Source organism: Saccostrea cucullata, unplaced genomic scaffold (genome assembly GCF_032062105.1).
Source record: "Saccostrea cucullata isolate Sc308-1 unplaced genomic scaffold, CSIRO_AGI_Scuc_v1 ctg3721, whole genome shotgun sequence".
Lineage (NCBI taxonomy): Eukaryota > Metazoa > Mollusca > Bivalvia > Ostreida > Ostreidae > Saccostrea > Saccostrea cuccullata.
The window spans coordinates 9,468-37,368 of NW_026931798.1; the positions used below are offsets into that span (position 1 = coordinate 9,468).

At 34.2% G+C, this 27,901-nt stretch overlaps 1 protein-coding gene across 1 annotated transcript; it reads right to left on the bottom strand.

Moving 5' to 3' along the window:
- Window positions 1-516: 516 nt before the first annotated feature.
- LOC134233553 (sodium/potassium-transporting ATPase subunit beta-like) lies at window positions 517-27,901 on the bottom strand. Its single transcript, XM_062715521.1, has 5 exons — window positions 27,577-27,901; window positions 18,418-18,525; window positions 1,745-1,920; window positions 1,322-1,426; window positions 517-887 (listed from the first exon to the last, which is right to left on the bottom strand). Exons 1-5 carry the CDS (start codon window positions 27,878-27,880, stop codon window positions 582-584), a joined length of 999 nt encoding a protein of 332 aa, XP_062571505.1. The 5' UTR covers window positions 27,881-27,901; the 3' UTR covers window positions 517-581.

The following is a 27,901-nucleotide window of genomic DNA, read 5'->3' on the forward strand; positions in this document are numbered from 1 at the left end:
GAATTAAAATAACCACAGAATGACTATAATTTTCTTTAAGATATAGAAGTAATGACTGCAGCAAAAAGAACAATTCCATTGTCATCTTAAAAAAAAAAAACTTCAAAAGTTAAGTACATCTTTTGAATGGCAATTTGTTTGATGGATTTCTGATTAAAGGAGATAAGAATTAAAAAAAATCTTTCACATATTAAAAAATCCCATTCTTGAGGGTGAGTCAGACTCTCACATTTTCTACGTAAAATTGCTAACTTAAAGGGAGTTTGGACTTGGAAGCTACATCTTTTTCAGTTCTTTATATTGCCAAATTTACACTTAAACTGGTATATACATGTATATGCTAATTTATTTTATTGCCAAATCTTAAATAAATATTTTGTAGAAACTTCAAGATTTACATTTAAACATGTTGTACTGCTATATAGATGAAGGGAGGTAACTTCCAAATAGAAAACATTTACATGTACCTGAATTTCCAAGTAAGTTAAGTATTATTAAAATATTATATTTCATAATTATTAATATTTATAAATAAACCCCAAAATTATCCCTCTTCTTAAATAATCCAGATTTTAGACTGTTCATGTCACTAATAATCGGAATTTAGCGGTATAAATTTCTGACTCCTCTGGATTTTCTCCCTGGACCGGATTGGCCACCCAGGCCACACATTTGATCCGAATGACGTGATTGGTCATTATAGTGTTGAACTGTACCATCACTGATGGAGCAATGTACTTGTCTGGATTTTTCTGCGGGAAGTATGTGAGGTTGAATCCAGTTTCAGGGAAATTTTGGATTGGCTTCTCTCTCATGGTGGGATGGTCTTTGTTATGGAGAGGGGCATACCACCGGTCTGGTCCGATATGTTTTTTGTCATCTTCTGTCTGTAAGAAATAGACAATTAATGTACAACTAAGTACATGAAATGATGTGACAATGTTGCTATCAGTATGACTGAGGGCTATTCAGAATAAGCAATCGGACAATAATGCAATGTCTTTGTCCATTAAACAATTTAACTGCTACATGTATTTATTAATACCACTAACGAGCCACCAACTAAATTATTTTTAAGACTCTGAGGATCAAGACACTGCAAGAACTACAAAAATCCATGTTTATAGCAAACATGTTTATAATGAATTCATGCTTTCTGAATTTGACAGATATAGGAAATTATTATAAATCAAAATTCTTCAACCCTGGCACTGCACTATAAAAATATTTTACTATACATGTATATATTTATTCAAAATTAAGACTATTAAAACAATCACTCCATTTTATAATTCAAGTAGAGATTTATTCACAGGCTTACCTCCCCTTCACATTTCAGCCCTATATGGTTAGGGGACCATGTGTCATTTAGCAGCTTTCCTACTTTAGAGTCCTTTGGAAAATTCTCTGGCACATCATCAGGTCTCTAAAAAAAAAAATCACAGTATGGGGATATTACTTAATATTTTTTCTGCTCAATGTTTGAAAGTGAATTATATTATACTACTACTGGCCATTGGAATTTGACATACTTTCATTTTTGTCTAAAGAACTTATTATAAGCTGAAATTTGACTTCATTTTAAAATGTTTAGACATACAATATTCACAAAAACCTCTACATGTATTTTGTTTGTTAGTTTAAACTGCATACCTTTCACATAACAGTACCCAAATATTAAAAATATCATCTACAATGTGCAATATTGACAAAAATTGTGAACAGTGAAACAAAAAAATCTTACCAATCTCAAGGTCAGAAGTACACAAGGTCGTCCTTGTAAATATCCATAGTTACCGAGATGTGTACACTGTGACCCAAACGTCTCTATTTTCTGTACACAAACTTTGCCCTCAGGGACAGTTTCTCCATTTTTACACTTCATGTAAGGATCCTTGTCATAGGAGTAACCATTGTAATCTGTAATCAATAAAAAAACTACTGTAATCTGTAATCATTAAAAAAAACTACTGTAATCTGTAATCATTAAAAAAAACAGAAGTCTCTGTCAAGACTGTAGCTCTACTGGTTTATACTTAAAACAAAGGAAGAGAAAAGTAGCAGTTGGGACTTGAGACTTTAAATCAGCAATAAATAGAACAGGAGGCCCACGGGCCTTATAAGTCACCTGAGTATTGTGTAACAACTTTCAAACAATTAAATTTGGTTCGTGTTTTAAACCAGAGGCCATGAAATTCACAATTTTGAAAGAGGCACCATTAATAATCATAATTAAAAATACTCTACTTACTCAATACCCAGAGGTAGATCAGAGTTACAAAGAGAAAATGTTCTTCCACTTTATAACCAGTTGTGCACCTCATCCCAAAAGAACCACTGACTCTGGGGCCACATATTTCAAAATTTTGCAAATTTTATCATAAAATGGTTGATTAATACCAAAGAGCAGGTTTCAAAGCATTAATTTATTTTCAGACTATGTACCTCCCCCCCCCCCCCCCTAGGGGCATAAAAAACCATTTTGCTAGATGCACCTTTCTTCATCACAAATATAAATACTTGGATCATTGGCATAAAATTGACAATTTTGGAAAAGGCACTCTTGCTTTTCATAACTATATGCTTAGTTAGTTTATTTAATACTCAGAAGCAGAGAAGAAGATTTTCAAAGAATAAATGCATTTTCACTATATAATCAATAGAGCCCCGCGCTAACACCAGAACCCCTGACCCTGGGGCCATAAAATTCACAAATCTGGAAGAGGCATTCTTGCTCATCATAACTATGCACTTAGTTAGTTTATTTAATACCCAGAAGCAGAGAAGAAGATTTTCAAAGAATAAATGCATTTTCACTATATAATCTATAGAGCCCCGCCCTAACACCAGAACCCCTGACCCTGGGGCCATAAAATTCACAAATCTGGAAGAGGCACTCTTGTTCAACATAACTATGTACTTAGTTAGTTTATTTAATACCCAGAAGCAGAGAAGAAGATTTTCAAAGAATAAATGCATTTTCACTATATAATCTATAGAGCCCCACCCTAACACCAGAACCCCTGACCCTGGGGCAATAAAATTCACAAATCTGGAAGAGGCACTCTTGCTCATCATAACTATGTACTTAGATAGTTTATTTAATACCCAGAAGCAGAGAAGAAGATTTTCAAAGAAATAATGCATTTTCACTATACAATCCATATAGCCCCGCCCTAGCACTAGAACCCCTGACCCTGGGGCCATGAATTTCACAATTTTGGTAGAGGACTCAATGCTAACTAGAACTGTCCAATAGGGACAAATACCCCCGCTGGGTTTTTTAGAGTAGGTGCCAATTCAGAAATATTTTATGGATCTAGTAAGAGGTGTTCACTATTGTCTAATAAAGTGCCCCGTCACAGCATGATACGCCCATCAAATATTGTTCAATAATCATAAATTGGTTAGGGTGCAAGAAAATCAAGTAACCTTTTTTTTTTTTTTTTTTTTTTTTTATTTACAGATTCTAATACATACTTATACAATACAAATATACATTTTCTGTAAATTTTTTATAAGAGAGAGAGAGAGAGAGAGAGAGAGAGAGAGAGAGAGAGAGAGAGAGAGTAGTAGAGCAAGAGAGAGAGGAGGGCGAGAAGGGATAGTAAGAAAAAATTACAAAAACAGATTCTTCCAGGGTTTCCAGGCTTCGTCAAAAGTCAACTGATTATTGTTTTTATATGCAATATACTTGTTTATTTCATACATATATTTGATGGAGGATATCAGTCCATTCAAGGAGAGGTATTTACCACTACATCTCATTCTGTAGATAAAATATTTAATCTGAAGAGCAATGAGATATTTTATTTTGTCTAATTTTGCAAAAGATCCCAATATGAATTCTTTTTTCAAATATACAACATTAATATGAATCTTTCTAAAACAATAACTATCAAAACTATTCAATAAGTCTTGTACTACTTCACATTCCCAGAAGATGTGTTCAATAGTTTCTGTCTCAGTTTCACAAAAAGAACACTTGTATGAATCTATTTTCTTAATTTTATGTAAAAAGGAATTTGTTGCTAATATTTTATGATTAATGCGGAACTGAAACCACTGAAGTTTTGTATCTTTTGTGAGCTTAAAAGGAAATGAAAAAACTTTTTCCCATTCACTATCATTCAAGTTAAAAATTCTATTCCAGCTAGTCTGACCTAAAGGCTTGATGTCATTGCTTTTCAAAATTTCATATAAATTTCTTGATTTCTTCGCATTTAATAAACGGAATGTTTTTTGTGTAATATATGGCATATACACAGTTGGCATAGAAATTATATTTTTGGTTTTCATCCATTCTCTGATAGCAGCTATAAGTCCATTGTACTCAAGAAAGTTTGTATGGATTCCATATTTCAATTTAAACATATTAATGTCCATACAGGAACCGTCCTCTCTTAAGAGATCATTTACGAAAAATACATTATTTTCAAACCATTTCTTATAAAAAATTGTTTTCTTGCCAATCAGTATATTTTTATTAAAAAATAGTGGTTCCATAGAGGCACTTGCTTCTAGTTCTGGCAATTTTTTAGAAAAAAATAGCCAGGCTTCTAAAACATTTTTCCAAAACATATTTTTTACATCTTTAATTTTCTTGAGAATGTATTCTTCTCCACAAAAAACTGTTTTTTTTAAATCTAAAGTTAGATATGAATATTTACCTTGCAGTATGACATTTTTCATCCATACAAGTTTCAGAGACATAATAAACTCTTTAATACTAATCATCTTGAAACCGCCATCTTTAAGATCTTTAATACAAACTCCTTTTTTTAGTCTAAAAGCATTACTCCCCATTACAAAAGAATAAAAGGTGTTTTCTAAATCTTTTATATATAAATCAGTGGGATTTGGAAGGGAGGCAAAAATATGATTCAATGTTGGCAATAAAAGTGTTTTCAAAACTGTTAATCGTCCTAGTGGTGTGAGATTCCTATGTTTCCAATGTCTTATCATTTTCTTTATGTTTTCTAACTTTGAACTGAGATTCCTCGAAAGTATCTTCTGCAAATCTATATCAAATTCAATACCAAGTAACCTAAAGTTTTTCTTTCCCCACTCAAGAGATTGATTTTTACATAAAACCTCATCACTACCTTTTTTGCTACCTATCCATATTACTTGTGTTTTATCATAATTTATATGTAAGCCGGACATTTTTGCAAAATCTCTAAGGGTACCTAAACTTGATTGTAAAGATTTCTCACTGCCATCTAATATAAGAGAAGTGTCATCAGCGAGCATCGAGATTTTCTTTTCCCCATCAATAAAATATATACCTTTGATGTCTTTGTTATTTCTTATCTTAATAGCAAGGATTTCAGCACATATCAAGAATAAGTATGGGGATAGTGGGTCTCCTTGTCGACACCCTCGATGCAAAGAGAATGTTTCAGATAAATTTCCTCCCTGATTTACTGCTGATGTAATGTTTGAATAAAATAAACTGACCCATTTTCTCATAGACTTTCCAAAATTAAAGAATTTAAGTGATTTTTGAATAAAAGCCCAAGAGACAGAATCAAATGCTTTTTCAAAGTCAACAAGAAGAAGAAGACCTGGTATTTTTTCTTCTTCTGTGTATTGCATAATGTCATAGATTAGTCTAATGTTTTCAGCTATATGCCTGCCCTGTATAAAGCCTGTTTGATCAGGATGTATAATTTTATCTAGAAACCTTCTAATTCTATTTGCTATTGAACCAGATGCAATTTTATAAACTGTGTTTAAAAGAGAGATAGGTCTCCAATTTTTTAACAAGTGTTTAGGTTTGTCACCCTTCGGTAAGCAGGTAATGATTCCATGTCTCTGAGTTACACTTAAGATATCATGATCATATGCATAATTAATTGATCGGACAACAAAAATGCCTATAAATTTCCAAAAGACCTTAAAAAATTCTGAGGTAAAGCCATCTGAGCCAGGTGATTTATTTGATTTCATCCTAAAAAGTGTTTCCCCTGCCTCCTTCATTGTAATTTGACCTTCTAATGACCTTGACTCTTCATTGGAAAGCTTTTCAATATCTGAAAAATTCATTTCCTCCTGAAGGTTAACATTTTCAATGACATCATCTACATTTCTATATAAATTTTCATAATATTGTTTGGTTGTTTTTAAGATATCTGACTGATTATAAACTGTCTCTCCATTTTCTAATTTAATTTTTGGAATAATTTTACTTATGAAATTTCTTGACTCGAGATTACAGAAATATTTTGTCGGTTTCTCCCCTTCTTCTATCCATCTTGCCCTTGACCTTATATATACACCAGCCATTTTTTCTTTTCTAATATCTTCCAACTCTTTCTTTTTTTCTTCAAGAGTTTCATTATTGCTTGTAGACCCCTGTGCCAATTCCTCCAGGGAACTTATTTCTTTTATAAGTTTTTCTTCTTTAAAAATTCTGGATTTTTTTTTTAAAAGACGAATATGAAATACATTTCCCTCTAATTTCCATAAGAAGTGTTTCTAAAAATAACTGGTCATTGACTAAAAATGCAATATTTTCATCTTCAATAGATTGCAAGTTATCTATATTGTATACTGGAACTGCATACTGCTCTTTAACCCTTTGTATCACCCCCTTAATTGAGTTTAAAAATTCTTCATCATATAAAAGAGAATTATTAAATTTCCATAATCCTTTGCCTTTCTTAAAATCATTGAACTTTAAACATAAAGTAATAATCGAGTGGTCGGACCTATAGCTAGGTTCTATAGAACTTGTTGTAACACTTGACAGTAAGTTCTCCGATACAAGAAAAAAAATCTAATCTACTTTGCTTAATGGGACTTTTTTTTCTCCAAGTATATCTCAAAGCATCTGGATTATTTTGTCTATAAATATCAACTAAGTTGTTATCTTCCATAAGCTCTATAACCCTCTGTCTTGCATTAGGGTTATTTATATGTTTATAATTATAGTAGTCTAATTCAGGATTTAAAACAAGGTTAAAGTCACCACATAATATAACATTTTCACAATTAAAATCATTAATGTACTCATGTAATCTTTCATAAAAATCAGGGTTATCATTGTTTGGTCCATATATACAACATAAGAGAAACCTTTTTTCATCAGCAGTAAAATCTAAAAGAAGAAAATTACCATCCACGTCTCCTTTTTCCTTAGACATTTTAACCTCAAAATTATTATTGAATAGAATTGCTATACCTCTTGCATTTGATGAAAAAGAACTAAAGTAACAGTCAAAACCCCACATGCTTCTGATTTCATTTTCTATTTCAGTTGTAAAATGAGTGTCCTGAAGGCAGTAAATATTATAATTCATTCCTCTAAGATAATTAAAAACATCTCTTCGTTTGCTGATATCCCCCAATCCTTGACAATTAGCTGATAATATTTTCAAAGACATGATGGATAATTAAGAAATTTACCTCTGACGGAACCTGGAGCTTCTGTACGAATCTTGAATAAACACAGAATTGAGTTGTAAAGAGAAAGATAGAGTAGAAAGGAAAGACGTAGCAGAACAGGAAAAAGTTTGTAAAAAGCATTCAAACAGTTCAAAAATTGGCTAGCTCGAAAATTGTCAATGGGCCATATTCGCGTACAGGCAAAAAAGTCACAACCGGAATTTAATATTTTAAAGTAATAACAAAAACTTCGACGTCAATGGACCTCAAAGTTCCGGAATAATCACATGGATGGAATTTAAAATTCCGGGTTGTCTAAATAACACTTTACACTATTTGATTTTTTCATCAAGATTGTCCAACAAGTCAAACTTCATTCGTTTATCGTTCACCAGTCCATAAACACTTCCATTAAAGTACCACGCATTGTCTATTTTTGGGTGGTCTTTTAATCGGTTTATGAGGATCCCATTCAGTCTCGTCACATCGTCTGTCAGCCAGATCTTCCCATCTGTATTCTTTTTAATATCTGACCTCTTGCGCATTATTTTCGCTTTTGCTACATTGTTCTTTAATTTCACCAGGATTGGCCTTGGTCCGTCTGCTTTTCCCGGAATTCTGTGAATTGCTATGATGTCCTTCTCCTGAATTCCAACCCCGCACCCATTAAGTAGCAATCAAGTAACCTTGATTAACAGATTGACACAGATTTCAATGATCTAATTTCCATTTCTTATCATGTTTAAAATATTGTACATATACATCTCTAAGAGACTTACAGTGTAGGGATTAATTAAAACAAATAATACATCATATAAATCTAAACTGGCTGTGTTACAGCTTAACAAATATCCATCTGCAGCTTTAAATTGTTTATTGCATATTTTATGAAATAATGAAAATGCTACAGTCTAATGAAAAAAAAAAATCAAAAATTAATTATTCTTTAGACTATAAAATTCTAAGTGAGACATGACTGCAATTTGTTGCAAATATATAAAAATTGAAATGTAATTTTTTTTCTCAATGAACACATTTTTAATTAATTTTAATTATATTATACAATACTAATTCAGTTTTAATCATACAATAAAACATCAATTTGTTTTAATTACATTACACCAATTGAAAGATCTTTATCTGAACTACAGTCATCAAGAACTCTTAATTAACACAAGCAACTATCAGGCCATTTCTTTTTGCCCAACTCCCAAGAGATAAATTAAGACAATACTGCATGATGCTCTTGCCAGTTAACTCCTGACAGTGAATTCATTAATTTCTCTCTAATTTGACATGCACATTTCTGCTATCAAAAATTCTCCTTGACCAGTGCTTGATAATTATGCCCATGGGACAAACTGAATTCCTCTCAAATCATTTACATTTGTTACAGAATTTGCTGTAAAGTATATGATGAAATAAAGTGCTGCACCACAGCATGATACGCCCGTCAAAAAATTATAATTTTCTTGAACAGTTTAGGTGCAAGAAAATCACATCAACCTTGATTCTAAGATTTTGATGATTTTTCCATTCCTTAAAATATTTATCCATCCCCTGTGATGTAGGCATCAATTATAATAAATATTACATCACTGATAGATTTCTGTGCTGGTTGTGTTAGACCTTGTCAAATGCTCATCATCAAATTAGTCTCAACAACTTAATCTATACCAAATTAATTTTGAAAAGAAAAGGCTGGCCATCAAATGACATATGTTATAAACTGACCAGCAGTCCTGTCTAATCCCCAAAGGGCTGCTTAATCAGAGTGACTGAGACAGCTAGCATTCCTACATTGAACTCATTAATTAATCTATAACTGGATGCTTGTCTACTCATTACTACCAAGAGATGAATGGGTCTGCACTATCTACTATAAATTTTTTTTAAAAAACATATGAAATACTCAAAGATTTTTTTTTTTTGGTTGAGATTTACATGCCGATTCAACCCCACCCCATAAAATTAGTTTTTAAATTAATAATATTACATAATATCAGATTAGTCTAATATGAAATATCAAATTAGTTTTAATTACTTTTCATCAAATTCATTTTAAAACTTAAGCTAGTCAACAAGAGCTATTTTTAATCAAACAGGCTTACCCATTTGCCCAATTCTCAAGGGATATAGATAACGCCAATGCTCTGACAGTTAACTCCTCGCACTCAAAACCCATTAATTTCTCTCTAATTTGACATGCAATTTTCTGTTATCAAAATTCTTCTTGACCAGTGCTTGATAATTACACTCATGGGAGACATGGGATTTCTCTAACATACATTATATTTGTTTTAGATTGCTGTCAAGTATATGCTTTAAAAAATAAGTATTTTCTTGATTTAACACTTTTTTAATAAGAACAGTGCAATACTCTTACAATATTTGGGATGTGTAAATGAATAGTAAAAAGACACTTTTTTTTTTTTAAATTCACTTAAATTAAAGGTCACAGTGACCTTGAAATAGGTCGCGACACACCTTCTACCTAAGATGCATAAACTGGCCAAGTTTGATGATTGTAGGTCTTATGGTTTTCTAGTTATGGGCCGGAAAGGATTTTTCCATATTTGGCTATACTTCTTAATTAAAGGTCAGAGCAACCTACTTTTTGTGCGCGACAAACCTTCTACCCAAGATGCATCAGATGACAAAGTTTGATAATCCTAGGCCTAGTAGTATTAAAGTTATGAGCCGGAAACGAAAAAGCTAACAGACAGACGGACAGACGGACAGACAGACGGACAAGAAGCCTATAACATAATACGTCCCGTCTTAAGACGGGCGTATAAAAATAAGTTTTTACTTAATTTAACATTTTTTAATAAGGATACAACTATATTTTTAAATTCTTTAGGATTATGAAATTTAACATTTTAAAGACTTAGTTTTTTTTAAAATATCACTTAAATTAAAGGTCACAGTGACCTTGAAATAGGTCGTGACACACTGACTACCCAAGATGCATAAATTGTCCATGTTTGATGATTGTAAGCCTAATAGTTTTCTAGTTATGAGCCAAACAAAATCACAAAATAAAAAAGAAAAAACGCCTGTAAAATGCAGAAAAATCATCCAATCATGATGAAAATCCCAGGTGCACACCTTCATATGGTGAATAATATGTGTATACATTTTCAGACAAATCCATCCAAGAGTTTCTGAGAAATGGTTCGGACAAAATCTTGTCTACAGACAGACGGACGGACATGGTGATTCCAATATACCCCCCTTAACTTCGTTTGCGGGGGTATAATTACATTCATGTTAACAGTTTGCCTGCTTGATGTTCAGGAGTAAAGAAGAAGATTTTTAAAGATTGTAATAATTTTAGTGGTTTTGGCCCCACCCCTCAGGCCCCAGGGGGGCGGGGACCATGAAATTCACAATTTTTGTTCCTCTCCACCCATAGATGCTGTATACCAAATTTGGTTGAAATTGGTTCAGTGGTTTCAGAGAAGAAGCTGAAAATGTTCAAATGTTAACACATGACGCATGACGACGAACGAAAACAGATAGCAATACTGGTCACCTGAGTTACTCAGGTGACCTAAAAATGATCCTTGCCACTCATCAAAATAAAAACTGATGCACAGAATAATGTATTTTAGTATAGTCTACTTGTGTGCCAAGTTATATTTAAATCGAACTAAAACTGTAGGAGGAGTAGCATTTTGAAACAATTTCACAAAAATTTCTATTTTTAGTAACCTTGGCAACACCGTTCATCTAAATCAAAAAACCAATGCACAAAATTATGTATCTTAATGTAGTCTACTTGTGTGCAAAGTTATATATTGAAATCGGACCAAAATTGTAGGAGGAGTAGCATTTTGAAACAATTTCACAAAAATTTCTATTTTAAGCAACCTCGGCAACACCTTTCATCGAAATCAAAAACCGATGCACAGAATCATGTATCTTAGTGTAGATCTAGTCTACTTGTGTACCAAGATATATTGAAATCGGACCAAAACTGTAGGAGAAGTAGCATTTTGAAACAATTTCACAAAAATTTCTATTTTTAGTAACTTCGGCAACACCGTTCATCGAAATCAAAAACCGATGCACAGAATTATGTATCTTAGTGTAGTCTACTTGTGTGCCAAGTTATATATTGAAATCGGACTAACACTGTAGGAGAAGTAGCATTTTGAAACAATTTCACAAGAATTTCTATTTTTAGTAACTTCGGCAACACCGTTCATCACAATCAAAAACCGATGCACAGAATTATGTATCTTAGTGTAGTCTACTTGTGTGCCAAGTTATATTGAAATCGAACTAAAACTGTAGGAGGAGTAGCATTTTGAAACAATTTCACAAAAATTTCTATTTTTAGTAACCTTGGCAACACAGTTCATCTAAATCAAAAAACCAATGCACAAATTATGTATCTTAATGTAGTCTACTTGTGTGCCAAGTTATATTGAAACCGGACCAAAATTGTAGGAGGAGTAGCATTTTGAAACAATTTCACAAAAATTTCTATTTTAAGCAACCTCGGCAACACCTTTCATCGAAATCAAAAACCGATGCACAGAAATATGTATCTTAGTGTAGTCTACTTGTGTGCCAAGTTATATATTGAAATCGGACCAAAACTGTAGGAGAAGTAGCATTTTGAAACAATTTCACAAAAATTTCTATTTTTAGTAACTTCGGCAACACCGTTCATCGAAATCAAAAACCGATGCACAGAATTATGTATCTTAGTGTAGTCTACTTGTGTGCCAAGTTATATATTGAAATCGGACTAAAACTGTAGGAGAAGTAGCATTTTAAAACAATTTCACAAGAATTTCTATTTTTAGTAACTTCGGCAACACCGTTCATCACAATCAAACACCGATGCACAGAATTATGTATCTTAGTGTAGTCTACTTGTGTGCCAAGTTATATTGAAATCGAACTAAAACTGTAGGAGGAGTAGTATTTTGAAACAATTTCACAGAAATTTCTATTTTTAGTAACCATGGCAACACAGTTTAACCGAAATCAAAAACCGATGCACAGAATTATTCATCTTAGTGTAGTCTACTTGTGTGCCAAGTTATATTTAAATAGGACAAAAATTGTAGGAGGAGTAGCATTTTGAAACAATTTCACAAATATTTCTACTTTTAGTAACCTCAGCAACACCGTTCATCGAAATCAAAAACCGATGCACAGAATTATGTAACTTAGTGTAGTCTACTTGTGTGCCAATTTATATTGAAATCAGACCAAAACTGTAGGAGGAGTAGCATTTTGAAAAATTGTTTACAGACAGACAGCTAGACAGACCAATGGACGACGGATGCATTACTATCGCATAAGCTCTTCTGGTCTCTGACTAGTAGAGCTAAACATAGGTAATCAAAGATTACGAAGCTCACCTCGACGAATGTTATCAGTTTAAGTAATGCAAATCCTTCATCATATTTTCTTAATATTAAGCATGTTAAGTATTCATCCCAACAACAATATTCTTGCAAGTTGTGCTTAACCCTCTACATGGCATATACACATTTCTATGCGTTTAGTGTGAAAAACATGTATTGTGTAAACAAATATTCATAACTGTTAAAACTGCAGATATCAGAGACTTCAAGTTCATTCGGATTGATCTGTTCCCAAAACTTTAACCTGGTCTCTTGTATGGAAAATATAGGTCAAATCCAGCATCCCAAGCAAGTCTGATAGTGTCCATCCTAAGATGCATCATCCATGCAAGTTTGGTTTAGCTAGGGCTTATAGTTACTTGGGAATGAAAATGTAGGTCAGATCCAGCATCCTAAGCAAGCCTGGTAGCGTCCATCCTAAGATACATCATCCATGCAAGTTTGGTTTAGCTAGGGCTTACAGTTACTTGGGAATAAAAAATGTAGGTCAGATCCAGCATCCGAAGCAAGTCTGGTAGTGTCCATCCCTAGATACATCATCCATGCAAGTTTGCTTCAGGTAGGGCTTATAGTTACTTGGGAATGAAAATGTAGGTCAGATCCAGCATCTGAAGCAAGTCTGGTAGTGTCCATCCCTAGATACATCATCTATGCAAGTTTGGTCCAAATAGGGCTCATAGTTACTTGGGAATGAAAATGTAGGTCAGATCCAGCATCCGAAGCAAGTCTGGTAGTGTCCATCCCTAGATGCATCATCCATGCAAGTTTGATTCAGGAAGGGCTCATAGTTACAGTCCCTGAAACGTTCTACTTTCCCATTTTTCCGTTCGCTCACCGTTCGTTCACCGTTCGTTCAGCGTTCGTTCACCGTTCGTTCAGCGTGCGTTCACCGTTCACTCTTCGTTCACAGTATTGCGTTCACCGTTCACCGTGCGCTCGCGTTCACCGTTCACAAAACGTTCACCGTTCGCTCTTCGTTCCGTTTATTTTGCGTTCACCTTGCGTTCACAGTTCACTTATCGTTCAGTCTTCATTGCCATTCGGAACTCCGAAGTGAAAGGACTTATCTTTTTGATGGTAAGGATTTACATGTTTTTTAATTAAATAACTTAATTAGATATCGTGTTTAAAGAATATTTATTTCGTTGCAAAAATTATCTATGATATTTATATTTCTATTATTATAACTCAGCTATTACTTATTTCATGAATTTTCCCTGGAAAATAATTAATACATTAAGTACCTACATGTATGTAGAACGATGCTAAAATATTAAATTCAAAAAAGGGCAATGTACAAATGCTTCAAGCACGGCATCAATTTGATGTAATTTTAAAGAGGACAAATTATTAAAAGATGTATAATAATTCATCCAAGTCTTTTACAGGACAAGAATACATAAAAAAAATTATTTCTACAGTAACACGTATTTAAACTACATGTAGGTTTGGGAATTATGAACAGTACTGCAAATATTCAGTTAATTAAATATCTGTAGAGCTAATTAAGTTGATGGTGTGGTTTTAAATTCTAGAAAAGACCAACTGTTTAAAATAGTCTTTTATTAGAGAAGAAACATTCCTTCCTTCTCCGTACCTAAACATGTTTAAAAATATCTTTTTTGTTATTCAGTATAATTAAGACCCCCCCCCCCCCCCCCCCCCCCCCCCGGTGCCTTTTCTCCTGAAATAAAATTCTTATCGAGTTTTTTCAGTATATTTTAATTGATATTTATTTTTTATTGTAACACAAGAAAATCAGTCTTAAAACCAACATCAAACAGTCATTAAACAATAGTATTTTAGTATAAACGTGTGCTGACAGTAGTACAGTGGACCCTCAGATATCCGGACGCCAGATATCCGGATGTTTCAGTATCCGGACGATCTTTCAACGGAACAAAATTTTTAAATGTTATTTTGTCTTATTAAAGTGGTGATTCAGATATCCGGATGCTTCATATATCTGGACAAATTGACTGGGAACCAAAGCGTCCGGATAAATGAGGGTCCACTGTATTTTAAATTGGCAGGGAATATGTTTCACATTCAATTTAAAACTTAATCCTTCCAAGTATATACTCGAATTATTTTTTTTTCTGCAGGAATGCAAAAATCAGATTTAGAAACGATAGGGAAAAATATTAAAATTTCTTGGAATACTAAGTGACTCCTTGCCTTCGGCATGTTCGGTGAAACGCGATTTCCACACCTCCACTGTGTCGAATTATTTTGATTGACAGCACAAGCACGCTACTACAAATATAGCACGGACTTCCTGTGAACTTTGTGAACTTGATGATGGAAAATAAAAGCCAACTAGAGGTACTGTGAGCAACGCGCTCACTAAATGATACCCCCCGCCTCCCATATCGTTATAACTGATGACAAAGTCCATGTTTTGCCGTGGCCGGGAAACCCAAAATATGTGTCTGATCAAAAAGTAAAATAGGAGGTGCACAATGGCAATATGTAATAAAGATTCTGTGAAAGTTTCATTAAATTTCACTCAGTGGTATAAGAGGAGTTGCGGATAAGAGATGGGTACCCTAAAGCGTAACAGACGGACGGACGGACGGACGGACGGACGTACAGACGGACGGAATTAACGATTACTATATACCCTCCCGCTTTTCAAGCGGGGGGTATAATGATTACTGTCAAATGGATTTGTTAATCTAAAAAAAAAAAGATTACCTTTATTGCTTGGAATATTTAGGACAAATAATTAGAATTTTTTTGATACAACATATATCTGAGAATCGAGGTGGTTATCTCTCTCTCTCTCTCTCTCTCTCTCTCTCTCTTGAACATTTCTCTGTTCAATAAAAACTATGACAACGCATTACTTATTTAGTTTTGAAAAATTAATCTACACATGTATTACAAATAATTTGAATGCCTCTTTCCAACATCTTGACCGAGTATAATCACGGCCGAGAAATGTCTACAGATACATGAAGAAGTTAGCTAAAATAATCGTCATATAAGAATAAAATGGCACATAAATATTGAATATTTTGCAGTAGAATTTAAATAAAACGAGAATTTTTATGCAGTACGATAACAGTCAATGTCAACAGATAATTGTGAATTTTTAAAAAATCCGTTATTTTACTCAGAATCGCTTTGGCACGGAAATACATGTACGGTTGTTTTAACCCCGTACAATGTAATTAATTCATTCTATAAGTAGCAGTTTTATCTTCAGAAGTCCACATTATTTTATCAGTGTAAAGAATAAGCATAATTATATACTATATAAGTAGATTAATTTATTTTTTAAGTATACGCGGTAACAAATACACATTTGACGGCGATTAAAATCATGTCATTAAAATATCGATTTAAACATATAGGTATGTGCAGAAAAAAATGTTTTTTATTTATTTATTTATTTATTTATTTATTTATTTATTTATCTATTTATTTATTTATTTATCTATTGTTTATCTCAGTAGTAGTTTTATCTTCTAAAGTCCACATTATTTTATTAGTTAAAAGAATGAGCATAATTATTTACTATCTAAGATTAATTCATTTTTAACTACACGCGGGAACAAATACACGTTTGACGGCGATTAAAATCATGTTAATAAAATATCGATTTAAACATACGTATGTGTAGAATTTTTTTTTATTATTTATTTATTCATCTATTTATTTCTCTTTTGTTTATCTATTGTGTATTTATATTTATTTTTGACATTTGAATAATAGAATAAAAGAATAATTTCAATACAAGGAAAAGACCGAAGGCATTCCGAATAAATCGTTCATCTTGCGTTCACCGTTCACATTGCGCTCCGTTCCCATTCTGCGTTCACTCACCGTTCACCGTTCACACATCGTTCACCAAGTTGCGTTCAGCGTTCGCACATTGTTCACTCACCGTTCGCTCTGCGTTCGTTCAGCGTTCGTTCACTGTTCGTTCAGCGTTCGTTCACCGTTCAGATGGGAAAGTAGAACGTTTCAGGGACTGTACTTGGGAATGAAAATGTAGGTCAGATCCAGCATCCGAAGCAAGTCTGGTAGTGTCCATCCCTAGATACATCATCCAAGCAAGTTTGGTTCAGGTAGGGCTTATGGTTACTTGGGAATGAAAATGTAGGTCAGATCCAGCATCCGAAGCAAGTCTGGTAGTGTCCCTCCCTAGATACATCATCCATGCAAGTTTGGTTCAGATAGGGCTAATAGTTACTTGGGAATGAAAATGTAGGTAAGATCCAGCATCTAAAACTAGTCTGGTAGTGTACATCCCTAGATACATCATCCATGCAAGTTTGCTTCAGGAAGGGTTCACAGTTACTTGGGAATGAAAATGTAGCTCAGATCCAGCATCCGAAGCAAGTCTGATAGTGTCCATCCCTAGATGCATCATCCATGCAAGTTTGGTCCAAATAGGGCTTATAGTTCCTGAGGAATGGACCTGCTCCAAAAATTTTAACCTGGTCACTCATCTAGACAATGTAGGTCAGATCCAGCATCCGAAGCAAGTCTGGTAGTGTACATCCCTAGATGCATCATCCATGCAAGTTTGGTTCAAATAGGGCTTATAGTTCCTGAGGAATGGACCTGCTCCAAAAACTTTAACCTGGTCACTCATCTGGAAAATGTAGGTCAGATACAGCATCCGAAGCAAGTCTGGTAGTGTACATTCATAGATGCATCATCCATGCAAGTTTGGTCTGGGTAGGGCTTATAATTCCTTGGGAACGGACCTGCTCCAAAATCTTTAACCTGGTCACTCATCTGGAAAATGTAGGTCAGATCAAGCATCCGAAGCAAGTCTGGTAGTGTACATTCATAGATGCATCATCCATGCAAGTTTGGTCTGGGTAGGGCTTATAATTCCTTGGGAATGGACCTGCTCCAAAAACTTTAACCTGCTCAAAAACTTTAACCTGGTCACTCATCTAGAAAATGTAGGTCAGATCCAGCATGCGAAGCAAGTCTCGTAGTGTACATCCCTAGATGCATCATCCATGCAAGTTTGGTTCAGATAGGGCTAATAGTTACTTGGGAATGGACTTGCTCCTAAAACTTTAACCTGGGACGCCGACGCCGACGCCAACGCCAATGCCAGGGGTTTAGCATAAGCTCATCTCGACTTCGTCGAGGTGAGCTAAAAACTACTGTAATCTGTAATCATTTTCATAATACTGTAAATCGTTTTAATTCCACAGAGTTAAAATTTCATGATTTCTCCAAAAGTTCCAATCACGATGGTTTGAATTTCACGCTGTAAGAAAATTTCTTACAATCATTTAAACGTTTTTAATAGCTAATGATAGCATTCATGCTGGGTTTATTTTTTGCGGGAAAATGATGAATCGCGAACATAGCGAAATTAAAACCATCATGATTATTTGCCAATCTACAGTAAATATAAGTAAAATAACTATTGTAATCTATGATTATAAAGGAGTAACTATTGTAATTAAACAATAATCATTTATTAGGATTCTTAAACATGATTCATTAAGGTATGGATATAAATTAAATTAAATGCAAACTAACATGTCGAGTTTTAAATTTTTTTTTTAAAATGATACACTAAAAAGCAAAGTCAAACATTACAGTAGCAGTGAAATACATATTGTTATTTTAATTTCATCACAGAATAAGATAATCTTACCATGCATATGGAAATCTAGATTATGTATGTATGGATTCATAGAGTATTTATTTTGTGGACTGAAGTTGATCAGGGGATTATCACCGACATCAGGCTGAAAGAATAGCCCTGCAATAAAAAAAATTCAAATACATATATAATACATGTAAAATTCAGTCAATCAACTTTGAATGCTTAAGCTATAGGCTAAAAAACTTCATTAACCTAAAGCCTGCAGAAATAAAGTCAGGTATTAGATTATAAAAATAGGCTATACTATTGTAAGTATATTGTAATCTAATTTTTCCATGTATTCTTGATTCTGCCTCCTACCTGTGACCACTGACTTTGAATATCTTGCATTAATACAAAAAGAAACTAGCGGTACTGTGAGCAATGGGCTCACTAAATGATACCCCCAGCTCCCATATGTATATAAATGGCAGTGTTCATGTTTTGCTATGGGAAACCGAAATTATGTGTCGGATCAAAAAGTAAAATAGGAGGTGCACAATGGCAATATGTAATAAAGATTCTGTGAAAGTTTCATCAAATTTCATTCAGTGGTATGAGAGGAGTTGCGGATAAGAGATGGGTACCCCAAAGCATAACAGACGGACGGACGGACAGATGGACGGACGGAATTAACGATTACTATATACCCTCCCGCTTTTCAAGCGGGGGATATACTGAAATGTATGCAGATACATGTCCTTCCATTGATTTATAACTTCTAGTTGTGAATTGTAGATCTATGAGCCGAAGGGTATGCTTAATTATTACATGACACAGCATGTTTCCTTTTTCTCCTATACACATTCATCAAGGTTTCAATTTATTCAATACCATGTTTACTGAATATACATGTATACATAATAAGACCATGGCCTAATAACAATACTTTTATGCATGACGGGTCCCCTGCTCTCTATACAATGATTGTCCTAAATTATTTAAGTGACTGATTCAACAAGTTCAAATGAACATGCTAAATGGGGAGAATTCTAAGTCGTTGAAAAATTTCACACATGATGATGATTGATCAGCCATTCATTTTAACACAATATAACACAGATAACACTCCTGACAATTTAGTTAATGAACTATATAGAACTGCCCTCTCACATCCTTATAAATATTTATTTACATGTATCTGAGACTCAACAACATGTAAAATATATTATCTGACACTACTGTAACAGATTTCCTTCTTTAATTTCCAGCTTTCTAACAACTAGTGTTCTCTCTGAATTTGAATATTTCCATTTGATTTTTCTAAAATGCATAGAGAGTTTAGACAGTTGTGCAACAGAAAAAAAAGCATAGCAATAAGTGCACTTCACATTGTTTAATGCTGCCCTAATTTACAGATTCCGCTAAAAATAAATGGCATTTATGTCTACCCTTTTCACCATCAAAACAGCATTATAAAGGAAATTCAGGATTTTATTGTTCCAATTTTTTTTCAAGGTCTGTGAATCCCCACTAATACACAGGATTTTCAAAGCATAATTTTGCTATAAGGCAAACTAAATGAAAAGAAAAAATCAATTCTTAGTGCACAAAATGCCATCTGCAATCAAGTTTAGGAGCAGTCATACTGAACTGACATTCAGATCCAGTAAACAAGTCTGATTTGACAGATAATTAAATTTTCTAATATTTGTTGAATATATACATTCTATTCATAAATAGATCTATTGTAAATATATATAAATACAGTTACTACAAAATCACAGAGCTCAATCAACACTCCTACTCATTGCCTGTCAATTCCAGTCCAACTGGACAGCCTATATTCATGATATTTCAGATATTATAGCTGGATTTGCCCAAAGGATAGTAAGGTTCAAATGTACTTTTGTGTAACTGGCCAGTTATTCTTACTGTATAATTAGTGCACTTTGTGATCTGAACAGGTTCTAGGGAAAGCATTAGCCAATCTAATTAAAATTAGATGTTAGATCCGCTCTCATACTTGCTACACGAATCTAACATCTAATTTTGATTAGATTGAGCATTAGCTAGCCTAAGGGTTACCTGGTTATTTACAATCTAATTTAACATATTGTTTAAGGGTCCTCCACACCATGTGACTTGTGACCTATATAGAGAAAAAATACTTTTACTTCCGGTTCAATCGAGTTTCTGTAAGAACGATTTAACCTAACACCGTTTGTAAACAATGAACACATGGCATGGTCACGGAGTGACCGATAGAAAAGGATGTGCGGTTTTTGTTAAATAAAAGAACAACAGACGTCTTGGATTATGTTACATAATAATTCGTAACTAAACAACAGGTACCGGTGGATATGACGAAAAACGTTTAGATTATTTATCCTTTCAGGCTAATCAACCGAGTCTGTTTTGATAGTTGAAATTTCGGCACACTAATTTGTGCATTTCAATAATACATTATCTCATTGTTGTTAATAAATATTGATAAAATAGTGTGTGTTTCTAGTTTTCCTCTGTTATATTTGTCCAGTTCAGTGGCCAGTAATTACTAAATATAGTATGGTGACGTATATGGAGACTTGCCAAAAGTTTTTGAGTCCCGGGCAACAGGAAAGATAACTCCAAAAAGGAACTTTGATACCAAAGATTTGGAAAATGTTTTTTCTACATCAGTGCATTTAATTTTAATTCAATTTTTTGATGTAATCTAATTCATTAATGTTTCTTCTCCACAAAAGGAGTCCTTATTGATTTTTCTCGAAATCTATTTCAGAGAAAATGAGTTTTATGTACTTTTTATAAATAAAATAAATTTCTGTAAAAAATATGTTGATCGATAAAATTAAGCTTTTATGGTTATTCCGTGAGCTTAAAAATATACGAAAGGATCATAAGACAAAGTTTGTTGTGCTAGGTATGAAAATACTCTGGGAAAAATTTCTTCTAACTTGTGAAATAATTATTTTAAAAAATCAGTATAAATTACATTTTCATCCCTGGACAGTTTTTAAAGGTTGATATGCTTGTTAAAAGTAATGCTCAATAATATGAGAGCATAACCTTTAGGTGTGTGGAGGACAGTAACTTAAAGAAAGACAAGCAAATTCAGAGAAATCAATATAATGTGTCCCCCACTCAAAAAGCAGATGGTGGAGCTGTAATAATTTTGCAGAAGGTGAAAGGAAAAAGGTCAACTGTGACCTTTCAGCTATTCAAGTATTGGCCCTAAAGTCTAAAAGAATCTGTTTAAAGTTAAAAGAAATATTAACAAAAGTTTCATTGCAAAAGCTTACAAGTACTAAACAAGAGGCCCATGGGCCACATCGCTCACCTGAGAAGCTTTGACCATTCTGTTCTTTACCAGATTTCACCCTTGTTATACATAATGCATCCCCACCCTACCCCACTGATCATAATTTAGACATTTTGAAATCTACACTACCCCATGATCCTTCCATGGGCACATATGTTTCAGCTTTTTGGCCCAGTGGTTCCCGAGAAGAAGATTTTCAAAGATTTTTCCTATATATTTCTATGTAAAACTTTGATTCCCTATAATGGCCCCGCCCTTCCCCCGGGGGTCATGATTCCTACAATTTAGAATTTACACTACCCCAGAATGCTTCCACATAAGCTTCACTTTTTCTGGCCCAGTGGTTCTAGAGAAGAAGATTTTCAAAGATTTTTCCTATATATTTCTATATAAAACTTTGATTCCCCATTGTGGCCCCACCCATCCCCCAGGGGTCATTATTTGAAGAATTTAGAATCTACATTATACCAGGATGCTTCCACATAAGTTTCAGCTTTTCTGGCCCAGTGGTTCTTGAGAAGAAGATTTTCAAAGATTTTTCCTATATATTTCTATGTAAAAATTTGATACCCCATTGTGGCCCCGCCCTTCCCCCGGGGGTCATGATTTGAACAATTTAGAATCTACATTATATAAGATGCTTCCACATAAGTTTCAGCTTTTCTGGCCCAGTGGTTCTTGAGAAAAAGATTTTCAAAGATTTTTCCTATATATTTCTATATAAAACTTTGATTCCCCATTGTGGCCCCACCCATCCCCCGGGGGTCATTATTTGAACAATTTAGAATCTACATTATACCAGGATGCTTCCACATAAGTTTCAGCTTTTCTGGCCCAGTGGTTCTTGAGAAGAAGATTTTCAAAGATTTTTCCTATATATTTCTATATAAAACTTTGATTCCCCATTGTGGCCCCACCCATCCCCCGGGGGTCATGATTTGAACAATTTAGAATCTACATTATACCAGGATGCTTCCACATAAGTTTCAGCTTTTCTGGCCCAGTGGTTCTTGAGAAGAAGATTTTCAAAGATTTTTCCTATATATTTCTATGTAAAACTTTGATTCCCCATTGTGGCCCCGCCCTTTCCCCCGGGGGTCATGATTTGAACAATTTAGAATCTACACTATACCAGGATGCTTCCACATAAGTTTCAGCTTTTCTGGCCCAGTGGTTCTTGAGAAGAAGATTTTCAAAGATTTTTCCTATATATTTCTATGTAAAACTTTGATTCCCCATTGTGGCCACGCCCTTTCCCCGGGGGTCATGATTTGAACAATTTAGAATCTACACTACCCCAGGATGCTTCCACATAAGTTTCAGCTTTTCTGGCCCAGTGGTTCTTGAGAAGAAGATTTTCAAAGATTTTTCCTATATATTTCTATGTAAAACTTTGATTCCCCATTGTGGCCCCGCCCTTCCCCCGGGGGTCATGATTTGAACAATTTAGAATCTACACTATACCAGGATGCTTCCATATAAGTTTCAGCTTTTCTGGCCCAGTGGTTCTTGAGAAGAAGATTTTCAAAGATTTTTCCTATATATTTCTATGTAAAACTTTGATTCCCCATTGTGGCCCCGCCCTTCCCCCGGGGGTCATGATTTGAACAATTTAGAATCTACACTACCCCAGGATGCTTCCACATAAGTTTCAGCTTTACTGGCCCAGTGGTTCTTGAGAAGAAGATTTTTTAATGACCCCACCCTATTTTTGTCTTTTCTTGATTATCTCCCCTTGCGAGGGAATATGTCCCTTCATTTTAACAATTTAAATTCCCCTTTACCCAAGGATGCTTTGTACCAAGTTTGGTCAAAATTGGCCCAGTGGTTCTTGACAAGAAGTCGAAAATGTGAAAAGTTTACAGACGGACAGACAGACAGACGGACAGACGGACGGACAGACGGACGGACGACGGACAAAATGTGATCAGAAAAGCTCACTTGAGCCTTCGGCTCAGGTGAGCTAAAAAGTAAAATTATTTAATTTCTTAAAATTATACATGCAGTACATATTTCTGGCCTTGACCTTTAGACTTGAATTTTGATAGGTCCCTTCCTTAAACGATGAGGAGTTGTGTTATTTATTTTTTTTTAATTTAGAAACCAAGGTGTCACACACAGATTGAATAACAGACAGCCAGCTAGACAAACAGATTAATATCGGATTACCCCCCCCCCCCCCCCCCCCCCCCCCCCCCGCCACACACACACACTTTTAGTGAAAGCAGGGGACAAAATATGGCAAAAAAATTTGTATATAGAGACTTCTTTAAATACCTTATGTTCTTTTACCCGGTACATATTACGTTACCCTGACTTTAATCAATAAACAATAGGTGTTGGGCCAAGACCTGGAATTTTGATAACTTATAGACTAATCAACATGCACAATACATGCTATAAGTCCTAAAAAATTGTGAGATATTCATGCATGTATATGATGTATATGTGCTATAGATAATTACATCTCAAAAAACCTAACTTGTAATGCATTTGACAACTTTTACACAAATTTACATATTTTTCTGCATATATGTATGACATTATGTAATTATTTCCTTATTTAAGATAAAACATCTAACTTCACAATGGACAAAGTCATGCTATCATGTTACTCAGCAATGTTCAGTAGTTCCCATTACAATTTTGTGATTGTCACAAATTAATTCTTTAGATAACATATGGCGATATGATTCACTGCATATCACTTGTCCCAACATCTGAACTGAACTGAAATAGCTTTGTTCATACTGACAAGGTGTAGTCTGCAGTTTTAAAAAAAAAGTTACAACTCGCTTAAGTATGATCTGAACATTGATCATTAATCCAAGATTCCTGACTCTTACCCCTGCTTTTTATAATGTGACATGTGCAGGGAAGAGTCAAAGTGGAGGCCATCTTGAAAAGTGGGAATCCAGCGACAACAGCTGGTGTCGCCACTCTACACTTCCGACATGCAAGAAATCAGTAAAAGATGATATTTATTTGGTATACTACATACGCATTGTTACAAAGAATTTTCGACAATATAAAATATAACAGTTTTAGGCACTAAACAAAAGAATTAAAATAAATTATCGAAAATCGAAAGAAATGAATATAGTTCATTTTACACTTGTATACCAAGGATAACCCATGAAAGCCAATGGCTTATTTCCAATGGGGTCCTTATACTCATATATTTAAATTGATGTTAAATAAAATGAACAGAAAAATATAAATACTAAAGCTAAGATATGGGATCAAGGGATGATTCTTCTACAACTTATTCATCATTTAAAAAAGGATGCTACATGTATCACCATTTAAACAGCCCTATCACTGACAAATGAAGCATCACTTTAAAAAGGTCGCCTCCTCACCTTGCGACTTATTTGCGCATAACGCCAGCACACAAATGGCGAAAGTTGTAGAAAAATCATCCTTTTACTGATTTCACACTGTCTGATTAAAACCAGCCCCCTTCTCCTTTCATCCTGACGAGTGATAGGAAAAGGGGGCTGGTTTTAATCAAACTGGTTTTCACGCACCTCAGAAGTTAGATCTGCGTAATAAGGTTGTGAATGGTAGGCAGAGTCGCAACACGACGTAGCAGCTGGTGTCGCTAAATTCCCACTTTTCAATATGGCCCCTGCTCTGACTACCCTGCACATGTCACTGCTGGGGTAAGAGTCAGAGGAATCTCAGATTAGTTTATCATAGGCACAGTTAAATAGACGACCCATCTAATAAAACTTTACCAACGTAAACAGGTTGGGACCAATCGCCCAAATGGGATATAATAGTCCGTTTGGGATATAATTAATATCCCAAATAGGCTATAAATTTAAAGTGCAAAAATTGAAAATTTTTATTTTGGAAATAAATATAAATCCGCATCAGGACACTTAAAAGGGAATAACTTTTGGTTGACAAGTTTTTCTGTATGCCCATTGTTTAGGAAATTGATCCCTCGGAAGTTCTTTAACTCCTTGGGGATCAATCTTACAAATGGTAGGGTTGCAGAAAAACTTGCTTACCAAAAGTTATTCCTTTTTTAGTGTTTTGATGCGGATTTATGATATTTATTGCCAAGGCGTAACAAAAAAATATGTTTGTTTACGGTTACCCGACCGACCCTAATTTTAATCGCCGACCCAAACTTTTTTTCGTCGTAAAAATCCGGAAGTTACTGGCCGGTCAGTTTAACTTTTACATTCATCTTTGAAATCGAAATTGAAAGTACAGAAACATGAGTTCAATTTCTACATCAACGAGTTCGTTGCAATTTGCTTACCATTGTGTGGCAGTTGCAGGGGTGTGCAACTAGCATCGCCAATCACCCGGTGCTACCGTTTTTTGGGGGTAATAAAAATACAATTAAAATTATGCATGTATAAATACATGAGAAACACAAACGGTATTTTCACTCATTGTTTTGCTATTTAATTTCCAACTAATGAAAATTTTCCAGGCAGCATGCACCTACTGTTCTTAAATCACTTTAACCTTATTCATTTTGCAGTACTACCTGACTTATTTACTTAAAAAAAACGATCGTTTTTTCCTAATCCGAATTTCCTCCATTCCTCTGTTAGTGGTAAATACATGCAGATATCTCTTTCAATTTTATATACGATCCCCCAATCAACTGATAGCTAAGTGTTATGTGGTTAAACTTTAATATATCAATTGTATTTGATGGTTTGAAATGAAAATAAAATGATTTTTGCTTCATTTTAGATAAGCTAGACTAGTGCAATATGTTCAGAAAAGAAAAGATAATTTCTTCACACAATTTTTAAACTTCAACTTTAAAAGGAATGGCTTAGGACCCTGACTTTCTCAACAATGAGCTTTTTAAAATATTAGTTTTTACAATTTTTTTGCCCCTGTATTTGGACTGGTCACTTTTAACTTTGGACTAGGAATTTGCTGTTATAGCCTGTGGGCTAGTACTTGATTTTTTTTTATTGCACACCCCTGAGTTGTAAGGCAGTTGGCAAGAAAGATTATATTGTCTACCACCCATATTACAAGCCCAAACAAAAGTAAGGCACCATACAATGGTAAAACTGTTTTGTAATTCAACCAATTCATGTGAATTTGTATATAAAAAAAATCAATAAAATAAAAAAAAAAAATCCTACCTACCGACCCTATTTTATTTCAGCATGTAACAGTAAACAAAGTTATTTTTTTGTTTGGCCCAAAATAAAAATTTTCAATTTTTGCACTTTAAATTTATAGCCCATTTGGGATATTATATCCCAAACGGACTATTATATCCCATTTGGGCGATTGGTCCCAACCTGGTAAATATTACAGAAAACAATTACATAAAATGACGCCATCCTTAGCAAAAAAATGTATATAGATAGTTTTCGGTTGGCCAGAATTTAGCGAGAGTTATTTCCCGTTGGCCACCATACTGGAGGTCCAAATGCTCATATTCCTTCTTTAATCAACCAACTTAAAATTTTTATATTTTTTATTTTGAATTATAAATCATTATTTTTCTGAAGTATATAAATTTTTGGATGTTTCCTTTATTTAAAAAAAATTATTTAATAAAGATTTTTCACCAAATATTTATGCTATATTTTCTTAAACTTGGTAAGACAAAGAGGAAAACTCATCGAGTCGACCTCCAATATGGCGACCAACGGGAGGTAACTTTGGGTCAATCGAAAACTATCTATCGAAAGTGAACTTGCGTTAAGTGTAACTTTACCGTAAGCCTTCTTGTTGGAGTTGGGGACTAATTTGTGGTCCTCTGATCCTTTCCATTCAGAAGTGCCAATCAATGGAATTAACAAATCTTATATGAAAATATTACAGAATGCGATTACACAAAATGAAGTGATACATGACAAAAAAAAATGTACATGATACGAAAGTGAAACTTGCGTCAAGTGTAAATTTACCGTAAGCCTTATTGTTGGAGTTGTGGAGCATTTCCTTTTCCTCTGATCCTTTTCTTTGAGAAGTGCTGATTATGACAATAGCTATTATCAAGAGTAGAAGAGCTAGAATAACGCCTGCTATAGCTATTCGGCTGAACTTTCGCTTTACTTTAAAACAAGCGATCTTTATCGTATCCTCGTGTTTGTATTTCCTGGAGATAATAGATACACCGGGATACACCCCTGTGCCGAATTCCTCTTGTTCACTGTCTGAATGGAGGTAGGCATTTTCAGGATAAGCAACTTTGTCGTACTTCGATTCCATTGTTCAATTTATGTCATCGAT

Coding starts and splice junctions, on each gene's coding strand:
- LOC134233553 (XM_062715521.1), bottom strand. CDS start 27,880: ATGGAATCGAAGTACGACAAAGTTGCTTATCCTGAAAATGCCTACCTC. Junction 18,526..27,576: donor CTCCAACAATAAGGCTTACG/GTAAATTTACAC, acceptor TTTTTATTGCAG/GGCTATTCTTTCAGCCTGAT. Junction 1,427..1,744: donor TACTTCTGACCTTGAGATTG/GTAAGATTTTTT, acceptor TTTTTTTTTTAG/AGACCTGATGATGTGCCAGA.